This window comes from Canis lupus, chromosome 16 (genome assembly GCF_003254725.2).
Source record: "Canis lupus dingo isolate Sandy chromosome 16, ASM325472v2, whole genome shotgun sequence".
Lineage (NCBI taxonomy): Eukaryota > Metazoa > Chordata > Mammalia > Carnivora > Canidae > Canis > Canis lupus.
This window is the reverse complement of record NC_064258.1, coordinates 37742832-37760494: the sequence shown is the minus strand read 5'-3', so window position 1 is coordinate 37760494 and position 17663 is coordinate 37742832. Positions and strand designations below refer to the sequence as shown.

The window sequence follows — 17663 nt, the reverse complement described above, 5'->3', positions numbered from 1 at the left end:
TAAGACTATAGAAGCCAGAAAGGTAATTATGCCCTGACTCATATTAATACAACTGTTCATAATTTTGTCATTAAAAAATAATATTCCAAAACCAAACATACTATTAGCATACAGTCTAGCAATTGCATTCTTTAGTATTTACCCCAAGGAGTTGAAAACTTGTGTCCACACAAAAACCTGTACACAGATATTTATAGAAGCATTATTCATAGTTAATTGCCAAAACCTGGAAGCAAACAAGATGTCCTTCAGTAGGTAATGGATAAATTAGTACATCCAGACAATGGAATATTATTCACCACTAAGAAATGAGCTATCAAGCCATGAAAAGACATGGAAGAAACTTAAATGCATATTACTAAATGAAAAACAACTAGAAAGGGCTTCATGCTCTGTAATCCCAACTATATGATACTCTAGAAAAGGCAAAACTATAGAGAAAGTAAAAAGATCAGTGGCCACTTGGGGTTGGCGAGAGGCTGAGTTGAAAAGTCAGAGCACAGGCATTTTTAGAACAACAAAACCATTCTGTATGATTTTATAATGGCAGATATATGTTATATATTTGTCCAAATCCATAGAATATACAACACTAAAAGTAAACCCTAATGTAAGCTATGGACTTTGAGTGATCTTGATGTGCCAATCAATTAACAGATGTCACAAATGCACCATTCTGTGGAGGCTGTTGGTACTGGGGGAGGCTGTGCCATGTGAGGACAGCAGGCAGAGAGGCAATCTCTGTACCTTCCACTCAATTTTGTTGTGAATTTGAAACTATCCTAAAAAATCAGATCTGATTGTTTGTTTGTTTTTTTAAAAAAGGAACATTCTGAGACAAATGCTAAACTACCAGGATGCCCCATATAAATTGGGACTATCCCAGGTAAAGCAGGGCATATGGCACTCCTTCCCATCTAGGTCAGACTTCCTGTACAGATAGAGTAGAAGGGAAATCTAGAAGGCCAGATGATAACTTATCAGCAAAGAAGAGGATTTGAGTCACTGGTGTAGTTAAAAAAATTGATTTGGGGTCCAGGACCTTGTGGTCAGTGGAGAAAAGTCCTAGAATATTTGTCATGTTATCAACAGCAGGTAACTGAAAGGTCCCTATAGGGACCAGGGTGGCTCAGCCAGTTAAGCGTCTACCTTTGGCTTGAGTCATGATCCCAGGGTCCTGGAATCGAGCCCCACGTTGGGCTCCCTGCTCAGTGGGAAGTCAGCTTCTTCCTCTCCCTCTGCAACTCCCCCCTACTTGTGCATTCATTCCCACTCTCTCCAATAAATAAATAAAAAAAGAAGAAAGAACCCTACATAACATTCATCTAAATTAACCCATCTTTATTCCTCGTAGGATAGACATCTCACATTTTATGACTTAATTCAGGCATATACTTCAGAAATGCTAACAGGCATCTCTACTGCCTATGTTAGACATTCTCTAAGAGCAGAACGTTTTTAAATATCTCAATGTTCAGACAATTTACAGCTTTAAAAGGATTAAACTTTTGGTTATTAGTTGATTAGTATCCTTATTCACAAGACTTTGTGGTTTTTTGTTTAATCTTTATTTAAATTCCAGTTAGTTAACATACAGTGTAACACTAGTTTTAGGTGATTTTTTTTTTTCAGTTTCTACTTGTTCTCTGTTACTCCAAGTTTTGTCCTTAAGTTCCAGTCAGATTTAGAGCATTCTTGTTCTTGCTCAGGTCTATGGTTTATAGCACACATAAAATACCTATTTCAAATCAATTTTTGTTAGTGAATACCACTATGATGAATATCTTCCTGTAACAAAAATGTTTCTGGCCTCCAGTCAAGAGCCCACTTAAATGAAGTAATATTTGATAAGAATAAATTCCAATTCAATGAACAAGGTTATAATTTGTCATAAACAGATTTATGTATATCATTGAAGTAGTTTTAATCTATATTCTTTTTGCAGTTATGACTTAGTGGTATATGTTTTGAGTTTCTATCAAAAGTTAAGTTCTGCCAAAGGTTTTAAGTTGGAAGGTATGAAACTGTAAGAATATTAGTAAATTTGGGGTTGAATACAGGTGAACATATAAGCATTGAATTATTGATATGAACCTAAACTTATATTGGGATATAACTGGTAGAAAAGTAGTTATAAGCAAAATGCTTCTTTATCTCTCAGCCTTCTAAAGACTAAGTTAAAATATGACAAATATACTCATAATGCAAATTATTTTTTATAAGCTAAATACTATATGCAATTCTGTGTTAAACCATTGACAAATACTTTGCCTGTATATTTTTTTAAATTCTAGTATAATTTTTTTTAATTTTTTTATTTATTTATGATAGTCACAGAGAGACAGAGAGGCAGAGACATAGGCAGAGGGAGAAGCAGGCTCCATGCACCGGGAGCCCGACGTGGGATTCGATCCCGGGTCTCCAGGATTGTGCCCTGGGCCAAAGGCAGGCGCTAAACCGCTGCGCCACCAGGGATCCCAAATTCCAGTATAATTAACTCAATATAATGAATACTGTGTTATATTAGTTTGGGTGTACGATATTGTCATTTAACAATTCTATACATTACTCAGTGTTCATCACAATAAGTGTACCCTTTTATCTAAAGATTTTGTTTGTTTTGTTTTTTTAGAGAGAGCATGAGCAGGGGTGGAGGGGCAGAGGGAAAGGGAGAGAGAGAATTTTAAGCAGGCTCCACACCCAGTGAGAAGCCCGACAGGGGGCTTAGTCTCAACAACCTTGAGATCATGACCTGAGCAGAAATCAAGAATCAGATGCTTGACAGACTAATCCACCCAGAAGCCCCATAATACGTGTATTCTTTTTTTTTTTTTTTTTTTTTTTTAATACGTGTATTCTTAATCCTCTTCACCTGTTTAACTCATCCCCTCACCAACCTCCTCTCTCTGGTAACCATCAGTTTTTTCTTTATAGTTGAGTCAATTTTTTTGTCTCTTTTTTCTTTGTATGTTTCTTAAATTGCACATATGAGTAAAATGATATGGTATTTGTCTTTCTCTGACTGACTTATTTCACTTAGCGTTATACCCTCTAGATCAATCTATGTTATTGTAAAAGACAAGATTTCATTCTTTTTTATGGCTAAGTAATATTCTATTGTGCATGTTTATATGCATGTGTATGTATATATACATACCTAATTTTCTTTATCCATTCATTCGCTGATGGACACTTTGACTGCTTTCATAATTTGGCTATTGTAAATAATGCTACAATAAACAAAGAGGTGCATAGATCTTTGTGAATTAGTGTTTTCATATTCTTTGGGTGAATACCCAGTAGTGGAATTAGTGGATCATATGATAATTTTATTTTTAATTTTTTGAGGAACTTCCATACTTTTGTCCACAGTGACCACAGCAGTTTGCGTTTCCACCAACAGTGCAAGAGGGTTCCTTTTTCTCTACGTTGTCCCCAACACCTGTTGTTTCTTGTGTTTTTTATTCTAGCCATTCCCACTAGTGTGAGGTGATATCCCATTGTGGTTTTGATTTGCATTCCCTAATGATGAGTGATGCTGAGCATCTTTTCATGTATTTTTTGGCCATTTGTATGTCTACTTTGAAGAAATTTGTGTTCATTTTTTAATTGGATTATTTGGTTTCTTTGGTGCTAAGTTGTATATGTTCTTTATATTTTTTGGATATTACCTCTCTATTGGATACTTCATTTATAAATATCTTCTCCCATTCTGTAGGTTGACTTTTAGTTTTGTCGATTGTTTCTTTTGCTGTGCAGAAACTTTTCATTTTGATATAGTCCCAATAGTTTATTTTTGCTTTTGCTTCCCTTGTCTGGGGAGACATATCTACGTAAATGTTGCCACTGCCAATGTCAAAGAAATTACTGCCTGTGTTCTCTTCTAGGATTTTTATGATGTCTGGTCTCACATTTAAGTCCTTAATTCCTTTTTACTTTATTTTTGTGTATGGTGTAAGAAAGTGGTCTAGTTTTATTCTTTTGCATGTAGTTGTCCAGTTTTTTTTTAACAATAAATTTATTTTTTATTGGTGTTCAATTTACCAACATACAGAATAACACCCAGTGCTCATCCCATCAAGTGCCCCCCTCAGTGCCCGTCACCCATTCACCCCCACCCCCCGCCCTCCTCCCCTTCCACCACCCCTAGTTCATTTCCCAGAGTTAGGAGTCTTTATGTTCTGTCTCCCTTTCTGATATTTCCCACACACTTCTTCTCCCTTCCCTTATATTCCCTTTCACTATTATTTATATTCCCCAAATGAATGAGAACATATAATGTTTGTCCTTCTCCGATTGACTTACTTCACTCAGCGTAATACCCTCCAGTTCCATCCACATCGAAGCAAATGGTGGGTATTCATTGTTTCTAATGGCTGAGGAATATTCCATTGTATACATAAACCACATCTTCTTTATCCATTCATCTTTCATTGGACACCGAGGCTCCTTCCACAGTTTGGCTATAGTGGACATTGCTGCTAGAAACATCGGGGTGCAGGTGTCCCGGCGTTTAATTGCATCTGTATCTTTGGGGTAAATCCCCAACAGTGCAATTGCTGGGTCGTAGGGCAGGTCTATTTTTAACTCTTTGAGGAACCTCCACACAGTTTTCCAGAGTGGCTGCACCAGTTCACATTCCCACCAACAGTGTAAGAGGGTTCCCTTTCTAAACACATCCTCTCCAATATTTGTTGTTTCCTGCCTTGTTAATTTGCCCCATTCTCACTGGTGTGAGGTGGTATCTCATTGTGGTTTTGATTTGTATTTCCCTGATGGCAAGTGATGCAGAGCATTTTCTCATGTGTGTTTTGGCCATGTCTATGTCTTCCTCTGTGAAATTTCTGTTCATGTCTTTTGCCCATTTCATGTTTGGATTGTTTGTTTCTTTGCTGTTGAGTTTAATAAGTTCTTTATAGATCTTGGAAACTAGCCCTTTATCTGATATGTCATTTGCGAATATCTTCTCCCATTCTGTAGGTTGTCTTTTAGTTTTGTTGACTGTATCCTTTGCTGTGCAAAAGCTTCTTATCTTGATGAAGTCCCAATAGTTTTGATAGCACCATTTTTTGAAAACATTGTCTTTTCCCCATTGCATATTCTTGCCTCCTCTCTTAGAGATTAACTGACCATATAATTGTGAGTTTTTTCTGGGCTATCTATTCTGTTCTATTGATCTATATGTCTATTTTTGTGTCAGTATCACACTTTTTTTATTATTGCAACCTTGTAGTATACCTTCAAATCCAGTATTGTGACACCTCCAGTTTTGTTCTTTTTCAAAATTGCTTTGGTTGTTCAGGGTCTTTTGTGGTTCCATACAAATTTTAGGATTATTTGTTCTAGTTTTGTGAAAAATGTTATGGTATTTTGATAGGGATTGCATTGAATCTGTAGATTGTCTTGGGTAGTATTGACATTTTAACAGTATTTGTTCTCCTAATCCATGAGCATGGAATATCTTCCCATTTCTTTGTGTCATCTTCAATTTCTTCCATCAATGTTTTATAGATTTCATATAGCACAGCTTTTTTACCTCCTCTGTTAAGTTTATTTCTAGGTATTTTATTCTTTTTGATACAATATAAATGGGACTCTTAATTTCTCTTTCTACTACTTCATTATTAGTGTATATTTCCATCTATACTTTTATCCAGACTACTAGTCAGTATTATATTACGTATTACCTTTATATATATGTTTATATATAATAAATTTATATATAAGTTTTTATATATAAATTTATTTTATTTGTATATATATATATATATATATATATATATATATATATATATCCAACAATTTCTGAATCATGTATGGAATTCAATTTAGTTCAGGGAAGTTTCAGTAAGTGATAAATCCCATTAAGAGTTCTGGTTAAATATGAGTGGTGGCCCTAGATATCTCCTATAGTTCAGAAGTCACAGAAACGTCCCACAAGTGCAGAAGAGAAATATTCTACATTTTGTGATACAGATGTGACTTCCACATATGCCCTTAAGTCCTGCTGCTCCAGGTTGCACAGAACTAGGAGCCTGTTTTCGGTGTAAGGACCCAAGAAGAATAGTGTCACGTGTTGACACCTAAAGGGGCCAAGAATAGAGCTATCTAGTAACAGTTGGTGACAGTCTCCAAATTAAAGGTTAGGTATGAGGATGATAGCTTCTGAACTGGGTTTTATAAAACTTAAAGGAAGTAGCTGACCAAAAACAAGGAAAAATATTTCTTTCAAAATAACACAGAAAATAATTATAAATAGTTCAAAATAAATAAAGGAGTAATGAACCTGAGGAAACAAGTTAATCTGACAGAATGAAGTGGAGGGGGCAGAGACAGACAACCTATGCTTCTTTGCATTATTTCAGAATAAATATATAGTTACTTTCTTATATCATGATAACAAACCCAACAATGAGAATACTTTACACTTAGGGAGCAGTTGAACAAGTACTATAATAATCCTCTTTTGTGCAGCATGCCATTGAATCATCAAGAATATCCCTGAGATGTAGATACTAGTTTTACCCTCTTTTTTAGAGATGAGGGAACTGAGCTCAGAGAGTTCTAGAAACTTGTACAAAGTCACAGAGCCAATCAGTAGCAGTGAGGGACCCAGTATTTGTTCATATCCACCTCAAATTTTCTATTTTAGTCTTATGTCTTGAATTCATAATTAGATTATTTCTTTTAACAGCATATCTTTTTATTTCATTTAGTGCCACCACAGCACGTAGTAAAGACCTGTGCATTTGGTGGGTACATAGCATGTGTCTATTAACTGAGTTGCTAGAACTAGGCATAAGAGGATGAGAATCTCAGAGCACATGACTAATGGCCGGGCATTCCAGGAGGGGGTTGGGGAGAAGGTCATCATTAAAGCATTTTAAGGAAAACAGTGATATAGTAATACATTTTATCAGGGCCAATTGCCTTTCTAGTGCCCATCAGATACAGAGAGGAGGAGGGTAGCACCAGCAGAAAACTATGACTCAGGCTAAAAAAATGAGGACATGGACAAAAGAAAAAAAAATCCATTATGAGGGATACTAGGAGGAGTAAAGGGCACACATTTAACACTGAGAAGCAGATGAATTGCTGGTTAACATTGTCCATCAAGAAAAATAATCAGCAATTCAGGGTCAATTGCTTTCTGAATAAGTCACTTATCTTGAGTATCATCTTTACCGAAAATAAGTCTACATGTCTATGGTGCTCCTTAATTGAGAACTTTCATTAATCAGAAAAAAAAATAAAATAAAAATAAAACAAAAAACAAAAAACAAAGCCTCCTTGAATAATCAATATTTCTAAATGGCTACTATATGCAAATCACTGTACCAAAATATAAAAGAATCTTTTGAAGAACTCACAAATTGATTTTTGAAAAATTTGCAAATATCCAAGAAGGAAGAAATAATACAATTTTTCTAGTGAAATTTATGAACATATTCAGGTACTTCAGCAATGATTCTTCTTTCAGAATTACTAAGGTTGACATAAAATCAGATGTTTTAGAATACATACCTTGCAAATCACAAAAATAGAGTAACTTACAGCAAGAGTCACCAAGTAGGATTAATAAAGTACCAAAATTATATAAAACCATGTAAAAGGTAAAACAATTATACCAAAATAGTTCCTTAAATTAATGCATTTGGCATTGAACTTTCATAATTACAAGGTTGGGGAGGGAGACAGGACTTGTTAAATATTGAAAGGAATTTATAACATGAAAATGTATCTATCTGATATGTCATTTGCAAATATCTTCTCCCATTCTGTAGGTTGTCTTTTAGTTTTGTTGACTGTATCCTTTGCTGTGCAAAAGCTTCTTATCTTGATGAAGTCCCAATAGTTCATTTTTGCTTTTGTTTCTTTTGCCTTCGTGGATGTATCTTGCAAGAAGTTACTATGGCCGAGTTCAAAAAGGGTGTTGCCTGTGTTCTTCTCTAGGATTTTGATGGAATCTTGTCTCACATTTAGATCTTTCATCCATTTTGAGTTTATCTTTGTGTATGGTGAAAGAGAGTGGTCTAGTTTCATTCTTCTGCATGTGGATGTCCAATTTTCCCAGCACCATTTATTGAAGAGACTGTCTTTCTTCCAATGGATAGTCTTTCCTCCTTTATCGAATATTAGTTGACCATAAAGTTGAGGGTCCACTTCTGGGTTCTCTATTCTGTTCCATTGATCTATGTGTCTGTTTTTGTGCCAGTACCACACTGTCTTGATGACCACAGCTTTGTAGTACAACCTGAAATCTGGCATTGTGATGCCCCCAGATATGGTTTTCTTTTTTAAAATTCCCCTGGCTATTCGGGGTCTTTTCTGATTCCACACAAATCTTAAAATAATTTGTTCTAACTCTCTGACATATCAGATAAAGGGCTAGTTTCCAAGATCTATAAAGAACTTATTAAACTCAACAGCAAAGAAACAAACAATCCAATCATGAAATGGGCAAAAGACATGAACAGAAATTTCACAGAGGAAGACATAGACATGGCCAACATGCATATGAGAAAATGCTCTGCATCACTTGCCATCAGGGAAATACAAATCAAAACCACAATGAGATACCACCTCACACCAGTGAGAATGGGGCAAATTAACAAGGCAGGAAACAACAAATGTTGGAGAGGATACGGACAAAAGGGAACCCTCTTACACTGTTGGTGGGAATGTGAACTGGTGCAGCCACTCTGGAAAACTGTGTGGAGGTTCCTCAAACAGTTAAAAATATACATGCCCTACGACCCAGCAATTGCACTGTTGGGGATTTACCCCAAAGATACAAATGCAATGAAACGCCGGGACACCTGCACCCCGATGTTTATAGCAGCAATGGCCATGATAGCCAAACTGTGGAAGGAGCCTCGGTGTCCAACGAAAGTTGAATGGATAAAGAAGATGTGGTTTATGTATACAATGGAATATTCCTCAGCTATTAGAAATGACAAATACCCACCATTTGCTTCAACGTGGATGGAACTGGAGGGTATTATGCTGAGTGAAGTAAGTCAGTCGGAGAAGGACAAACATTATATGTTCTCATTCATTTGGGGAATATAAATAATAGTGAAAGGGAATATAAGGGAAGGGAGAAGAAATGTGTGGGAAATATCAGAAAGGGAGACAGAACGTAAAGACTGCTAACTCTGGGAAATGAACTAGGGGTGGTAGAAGGGGAGGAGGGCGGGGGGTGGGAGTGAATGGGTGACGGGCACTGGGGGTTATTCTGTATGTTGGTAAATTGAACACCAATAAAAAATAAATTAAAAAAAAGAAAATGTATCTAAAGGATATTGAGCTCTCTCATGAATAATATTAAGTGATTTATTGGAAATACAGAAGCATTAAAATTAAGAGCATCTATAAATTCTGAGAAGAGTTAATTCAATGTGACACAGCCATGGATTTTTCTGTTTATCTAGCTTGCTAAAGAAATGTTGTCCCCCCACCCCCCAATAAAAAGGATTCCTCAATATGGCTGACAATTCCATTAAATAGGACATGTCAAATTCTTTTTGGAAGTAAGGATGCACAATTACATTTCTCAGGTAATTATACATACATTTATTTCACTTCACTTTGATATATATATATATATCAATCTTCCTAACACATGTCTCTTCCACTGTAACTGAATTTCCTTTATCTTCCATTGAATGATTCAGAAGCTAAGTTTAATTGAAATCATAAATTCTAGGGGGTAAGACCTTGGTGACCTTTGACTTCATCAGTCTTAGGAATTAATGTATTGTAGACAGTGCTTTCAGAACCATATTCTACTCTAATCCCCAATTGGCCTACTTAAGGTCTATAACATCCAGTAAATCATTAATCCCTCTGGATCTCAACATCCTTATAGGCAAAATGACAGACAAAGAACTAGATCAGTGTTTCCCAGGGTTACATAGATTATTGGTAAACATCAGCTGACACAGGGATAATTATTTTAAATTTTAATAGTTATTTATTTTAATGTGTAGTATGAATAATACAACCAAAAATTCAAACCATAAATTCATGTGTTTTATTTTTGTTATTTAGAACAAGGCAAGAAAAATATTTATTTAAATATAATATTTAAATTTTATTAAATAAAAAATTTATAAGTGATATGTGTATGTAGTTAAAATTGAAAAGGTAGTATTAGAAGTAGTTTGGGAAACACACCTAAATGATACCTAAGTCCCCTCCACCATGAAGAGCCTATATATATATATATCATGAATTTTATATATATATAAAAATTCATGATAGACATATATATATAGAGAGAGAGAGGCAGAGACACAGGAGGAGGGAAAAGCAGGCTCTATGCCGGGAGCCCGACGTGGGAGTCGATCCCGGGACTCCAGGATCACACTCTCGGCCAAAGGCAGGCGCTAAACCGCTGAGCCACCCAGGGATCCCAAGAGCCTATATTTTTAATAAAAGAATGGTGACTGTCAAAATGAGAGAAATACTTTGTAAATCAAAACAGGTGATATCAGTTGCCAATTAGACACAGCTTTTCAGTGAACTTCTTTGTTCAAGTGAGATGACATAGAAATCACTGACTACTAACAGTATCACATACTGGCCTGATTTGAAAAGAGTTTTTAAATAAAGAGATGGGAAATAAACTCATTTTTCAACTTACCTTCTTTTCTTTTATGTTGTCTCCTATGTCTTCCCCAAAATGTGAAGCTCTAAACTCTTCCTGTTACCCATTGTGGCCACAATGGGCTCTTGCGCCCTCATTTGGGACAGAGGCTGCTCCATCACTGGAGGATGTTTTCCTGCAATTTCTAAGGACATGATTACCCATTTTGAAATCTGTCTGTAAAATATTTTTGTGGGAACAAAAGTGAATGTTTTTGAGGGGAAGGAATAAATTACTTTGCCACTGATTCTTGCCGTTTTAGAGGCAAATGAAGAGAATGCTTATAAAACAATAGAGAGGGGATCCCTGAGTGGCGCAGTGGTTTAGTGCCTGCCTTTGGCCCAGGGCATGATACTGGAGACCGAGGATCGAATCCCACGTCGGGCTCCCGGTGCATGGAGCCTGCTTCTCCCTCTGCCTGTGTCTCTGCCTCTCTCTCTCTCTCTCTCTCTCTCTCTCTCTGTGTGACTATCATAAATAAATAAAAATTTTAAAAATAAAATAAATAAATAAATAAAACAATAGAGAGTACCTTAGCCATTTCTGTGTGAACATGTCTAATAAAATATGCAAAACAAGTGCTGCCTATAAAGAGAGAAAATACAAAATCAATTGTCATGCTTAAATTGTCAGTCTAGCTTAAAGGCCCAGTGATTGGAAGATAGGCTTTCAAAGCGCCTTCTTAATGGTAGTTTTCTATGGTTCTGATTCCAAAGAACTAAGAGAGAAATAACTTATATAAGTGAGGGACATGGCATATTATGAAAATAGCACATTAAAGAGGAAAAATCATACTCCATTTCCAACTGAAATCATCAAGAAGAAATTAGATCAATAAATTGCCATTGTACAAAAATGAAGCCAGATATGACATCTATTACTTATGTGACAGCATGTTAGCAGCTTCTGTGTACTTGTTTAAGTTCTTAAAAGGTGTCCAGCTGAGGTCCCTCCTGTAAGTGTAGAAAGTCATTCTAGCAGCAGACCGAAAGAATCAACATATGTCTACAACATTTCCGGAAGGCATGTCAAAACCAGCATTTCCCGTAACCATGTTTCACGTCAAAAACATAAACAGACACACACACAGTCTAAGCTCCCACACACAGCTTTAAAAGACCTCATTAAGAGAAAGAGAATTATTTACTCCTCCTTTCCTAAAATGCTTTCTCTTTAATGGCTTTTTAAAATTCAATTATAAAACACCTTCACAGATCAACACAAATGAAAATCTTGACTTGTAGGGAACTACTGGAGGGTCAGTACAGCCATTAAAAAATATATATAAGATTGTTATCCTATCATTTGTATATTGAAAAGAAGAATAACAAGACACGAATGGTGTTTTTCTCTCATTTGGAAGTTATTAGTAGACTTCCCTTTGTTCCATTAAGAAATAAGAGAAGAAAATATGAAGTTACAGCGAACCCATATGGGCAGCAGGAAAATCCTATTTAATTGCTTTATTGCCAGAAATGTTAAATCACTTCCTGAGGATACAGTTCAAATGAAACATATGGTAACTATTAACAAAAACCCCTAATGAATTCAAAAATATGCTTTTTATAGGAGCTTTCTCATAAGCAATAGTCATACATGTTTCTTAAACTGTATATATGGATATGTGTTTGGTTCTTTAATTCCACAAATGTTTGATGAAACCTACTGTGTACCAGACTATAGAGCCACCTTGCATGGACTGTTTTGTTTCAAGCACAGAAATAGATATAACACTATGGAACCTGAAGATCTGAAGCCCAGGGCACCTGAGTGGCTCAGTGGTTGAGCATCTGCCTTTGGCTTAGGTCATGATCCCAGGATTCTTGAGTCCCGCATCAAGCTCCTTGTGGGGAGCCTGCTTCTCCTTCTGCCTATGTCTCTGCCTCTCTGTGTGTGTCTCTCATGAATAAATAAAATCTTAAAAAAAAAAAAAAAGACCTGAAGCCCAAATCCAGCCATGCCTCTTCTCTGAAGTCAAAGGCAAAAGACCAATCTTTAGACCAATACTCCTTCCGAAGGGTTCAGTGCCCAAGAAAACCATTCCATTTCTACCTGGATAGTTCTACTTATTTACTGTCTTCTCACTTCTTTTGATGTCACATCAGTGATGATGCTAATCCTTGCCATTGAGCATCCACTGTATGGAACTGTCCTGTCTTTCATGTATTCTTCAACTGGAAGAAACTTCCAGTTGTATTCCACAACTTGTATTCCACAAGGAAGGAACACTTGGCCAAGGGTTTCTATACATAGGATAATGTAAGGCATGTAATTTAGAAATCAACATATAGCTTTAATTAGTTTAAAATGAAGTGTCAGCATTTTAAAAATTTACTTCTAAAACTTTTCTAGAGAGACAATTCTCCCTCAAATTCAAAGATAAACCAAAAAAAAAAAAAAAGCAACAACAACAAAAACAAAACAAAGATAAACCAGCTGAGAGACATTCAGCTGTTGACTGTGTGGTTTTACTTTGAAAGAGCAGTTATAAAATTCTGGGTGCATTAAACTTTGACTCTCCTACCTCCACATCATGCAATTATTTCATGAAAGTGAGCCTTGGAGGCTTAAAGCATCATACAGAATATAGTGATATTCTAAAGTAATAGGCACTGGCTCCGTGGAGGCTAAAATATTTTTGTTTTGTAGTACAACTCATTGTTTAACATTTTTATTAAATATTTACTTATATGTGTTTGCTATACACTTTGTAATCAAATAGAACAAAATATGGAAAAGACTTGTTGCTAGTCAACTTGTGATTTGGGGCAAGACATTCAATTCATCTTAAAATGCCTTTTTTTATAAGAAGAGATGGCTTATTTAGATAATTTATAAATACCTCATACAGATATTCCTGCACAGATATTTTGTGATCTCAGTCAATATTTTAGCATGGAGTCTCTCCAAATTTTTCTTCTCCTTTGTTTTAAAAAGACTCTAATTAGTATTTTCAAACTAGTGTTAGTGACCTCAGAGGCCAGCATGCCAATGGTTGTGTCCTGGCTTCCATCACTGACTGTGGCCTCACATAAGTTACTTCCCTTTCCAGGACTCCATTGGTTATTCTAAGGATTCAGTGAGTTTATGCAGGCGAAAGCTGAAAACTGTACCTTGTACATATTCAGAACCTAGTAAATATTTTCTATTTTTTTCTGAGCACTTTCTCCACGAACATCTTTTAACTGCTTATCACCAACCTTTACCAACATTTACAATCTTCTCAATGGAAGGGTTTTGGCTTTGTTTTATTATTTACTGGTCACAGAAGAGAAAATTTAATCTGAAAGACCTCATCTCCAGGCAGGGAGGAAATCTAGGGGCTAAGCTTAAAATATAACACACAGTGTGAATTTAAGTCCTTTTTTTTTTTTTTTTTTTTTTTTAGAGAGAGAGAGAGAGAGAGAATGCACACAAGAGGGAGGTTGGGGGGAAGGAGAGAGAGAATCCTAAACAGTCTTCATGTTCAGCATGGAGTCTGTTGGGGGCTCTCAATATCACGCCCTGAGACCATGACCTCAGCCAAAATCAAGGGCCAGATGCTCAACTGACTGAGCCACCCAGGCGCCCCAAATGTAAGTTCATTTTTAAACCCCTCTCAAAAAAGATACATAAGAAGTAAACAAATATCACTAACACTGTGTGGTAATTTTTCTGTAAAGGGGGAAACAGTTTTTCTAAACTGTAGAATCACAGCAGTTCTTCCTGAAGAAAGAAAAAATAGATGACCCAGCTATAAATGAAAGGATGCTGAAGGAGATACCTAGAGCCTATGCAATCCCTTCAATGTCCTGGTCTCTGGACGTGACTTTCCACCCTGCCATGTACTCACCTGATACTCTTCCTCACAGCTGCACATTTGCCAGGATGCAGAGTCAGCATTCACACTCAGAGAACAAGAAGTAAACAACTAAATGTAGATAGAGATTGAGTCAAAATATACTTTCACTATGGATTAATATTGCCAAAATAAAAGCCCCCTCTATTTTTACCCAGAGAGATATTTGCCCCTTATTTGGAAATTGTATCAACCTCCAAATTCCCTAAGTTCCAAAGGTCAGGGTCTCAGCAGTAATCAATATCTCACAAAGATACATAGATATCTTGATATTTGATATTTCTGGAAATGAAGATTGATGCTATTCTATTTCCGTAGGCGTATCTGCAACCTAGGTGCATGTGAAATTTCCTCTCTCTTCCTCCCTCCCTTTCTCTCTCTCTGTCTCTCTCTTTCACACACACACACACACACACACACACACACACACACATGCACATACATGCATGTACAACAAAATTAATTATCCATTTAAGTCTACTTTTCTTACCCCAACTCTGAGGACTTTGTCCCGAAAGAGAAGGAGACATGTCAGTTGTAGATATTTTGTTTGGTCAGTGGTTTTGGGTAGAAGGTATCAAATCCCAGTGGCTCAGATGTATTGAAGTCTTCCAATACAAGTTAATACCCTCATGTGCATGATATTGTATACATGAATAACTCAGGTGAATGGGAAACAGAAATTCAACTTCCTTAATTTGTTTTAGAATATCCACTGAGAGTAGAACTAGACATTTATACGTTAAACTCTTTTGTAAACATCTCCTGAACTCTAATTTTTAAACAATGGTAGTGATAGATGATAGTTGCTGGGAATGGAACTTCTAGAACACTCCTATTAATAAATTGACCCATTGGCCTAGAGCCCATAGAAACAAATAGTAACAGCAGTTACCTTTTCCTGAAGACCTCAAATGCTTTATCAAAGCTACCACAGTTGGTCCTTTAAGCAACCTTAAGAAGTAGATGTGATTGTCCCCATCTAATAAAGGAGGAATCTGAGCCTCAAAGAGATAGGGCAGAGATTTGAAATGCACAGAAACTCACCAGACAATTTACTTTTTCTGTCTTCCAAAACAGGACAAAGAAATTGAACTAAAAAATTCTACCCAAATTCAAAGAATGTCTTTGGTTTCATTTATTGCCAATATGTTTTTAGGGTTAATATGTGTTTTCAGGGAAGAAAATAATTACATGATTAACAATTATTATACCTGCGTCTGATAACATTCCTGATAGTTCCTCAACTTTCATTTTTCTTTTACTTTTCTTTTAAGCTTTATTGAGGTATAATTGACAAAATTGTAAGATATTTAAAGTTTTCTATCACAATAATTGGAATACATATACATTGTGAAAGGATTTCCACTTAATTACCACATTCATCACTTCTCATCTTTTTTTTTGTAAAAACACAAGTTCTACTCTCATAGCAAATTTTAATTATACAGTACAGTGTTATTAACTATAGTCACCGTGTTATACATTTGATCCTCAGTCCTTGTTCATCTTACAACTGAAAGTTTATATACCCTTTTACCAAATCTTTCTTATTTATCCAGACCCTCACAACATTTCTACTCTCTGATTCTAGAAGTTTCACTTTTTCTTTTCTTTTTTCTTTTCTTTTCTTTTCTTTTCTTTTCTTTTTTTCTCTTTTTTTTTTTTTTTTTTTTTTTTTTTTTTTTTACATTCCACATATAAAGGATACCATACAGCATTTGTCTTTCTCTGTCTGGCTTATTTCACTTAGCATAATGCCCTCAAGGTTTATGTGATTGCAAATGGCAAGATTTTCTTCTTTCTCATTCCTGAATAATATTCTATTGTGTATATACCACATCTTCTTTTGCATTCATTCATTGAAGGACATTTATTTAGGCTGTTACCATATCTTGGCTTCTCTCAACAATGCTGCAATGAATATGCAAGCACAGCTATCTCTTTGATACCCTCTTTTCATTTCCTATGGGTATATAACCAGAAGTTTGGTTGCTGGATCATACAGTAGTTCTTTTTTTTTTTTTTTTTTTTTTGAGGAAATTTCATGCTGTTTTCCACAATGGCTGTGCAGTTTACACTCCCACCAACAGTGCACAAGGGTTTCCTTTCCTTCACACCCTTGCCAACACTTATTTTGTGACTTTTTCTTGATTACTATTTTAACAGTTGGGAGGTAATATCTCATTGTGATTTTAATCTACATTTCCCTGATGATTAGTGATGTTGAGCACCTCTTCATGTACTTATTGGCCATTTGTATACTTTCTATGGAAAGATGTCTATTCAGTTTTTGTGCCCACTCATTTTTCTACTCTTGGGTTCTATTTAATTTTTGCTCCATTTATGGTAGTTCATTTTGTTCCTGATAATGTTTTGGTGTTTCTTTCTAATAATAACAATTCTGTGACTTCTTTTTTTTTTTTTTTTTCAGACTATTCCAGGCATTTCAGACAAGGAAAAGGCTGGTAAGTGGACATTTGGTTATGTTTTTCATCATATTCTAGAATAAAATTCCATCTTTGTGTAGACATTTCATTAAATATCAAAAGTGTATATAGCTATTTAGCAGTATCATGGGAGATTAATAGGGACTGATGAGAAACATGGAAATGCGAAAAATTAGACTTGGATTGGTGGTTTCAGGTGCTTTTAAAAAAATCTTTTGAGCTTCCTCAATACTGTTTTAGGTTTTATGTATAATAATAATAATAATAATAATCTTTTTAAAAAACAGATCGAAGATATATTACCAAACTTGAAACATAGAACTTAGAAATTAGATATTTGTGATTTTTAAGAGCTGCATTCAAAGTTTATAGTGTCATCTAAAAGATAACATGATTTAAATGACTTTACCCATCAAACTTAATGATTAAAACATTAGTTTTAGATTATTTTTATATGGAGAATACTCTCTTTCTAGTTCAGTGATCTTACTTTCACTGCTAGGTGGTTTTCACACAAAAGTTTTCATAGTTTATATGCTTCTATGAGCTAAACTTTTCTCTCATGTTTAGGCTGTGTCTGATTTCTTTACTCTAATATGTTGAAAAGTAGCCTTCAGAACAAAAGAAAAATATTGAACTGGCATCTTGTGTCAGTTCAAGAGAAAAACTGTTCAATTTAACAAGGCAGTGGTATTATATGGATTAGTAGCATGTAGTAACTGAA

At 35.5% G+C, this 17663-nt stretch overlaps 1 protein-coding gene across 10 annotated transcripts in view; it reads left to right on the top strand.

Moving 5' to 3' along the window:
- The window catches only part of DLC1 (DLC1 Rho GTPase activating protein), a 493459-nt gene that overhangs the window by 270889 nt on the left and 204907 nt on the right, over positions 1-17663 (top strand). For all 10 annotated transcript variants that reach the window (XR_007402564.1, XR_007402565.1, XM_025475287.3 and 7 more), the window contains one exon: positions 16924-16957. Coding sequence is in view for 8 of the 10 variants with exons in the window: in XM_025475287.3 (XP_025331072.1) it covers positions 16924-16957 (34 nt within the window). In the remaining 2 variants the exon portion in view is untranslated. The remainder of the gene's footprint in view (positions 1-16923; positions 16958-17663) is intronic.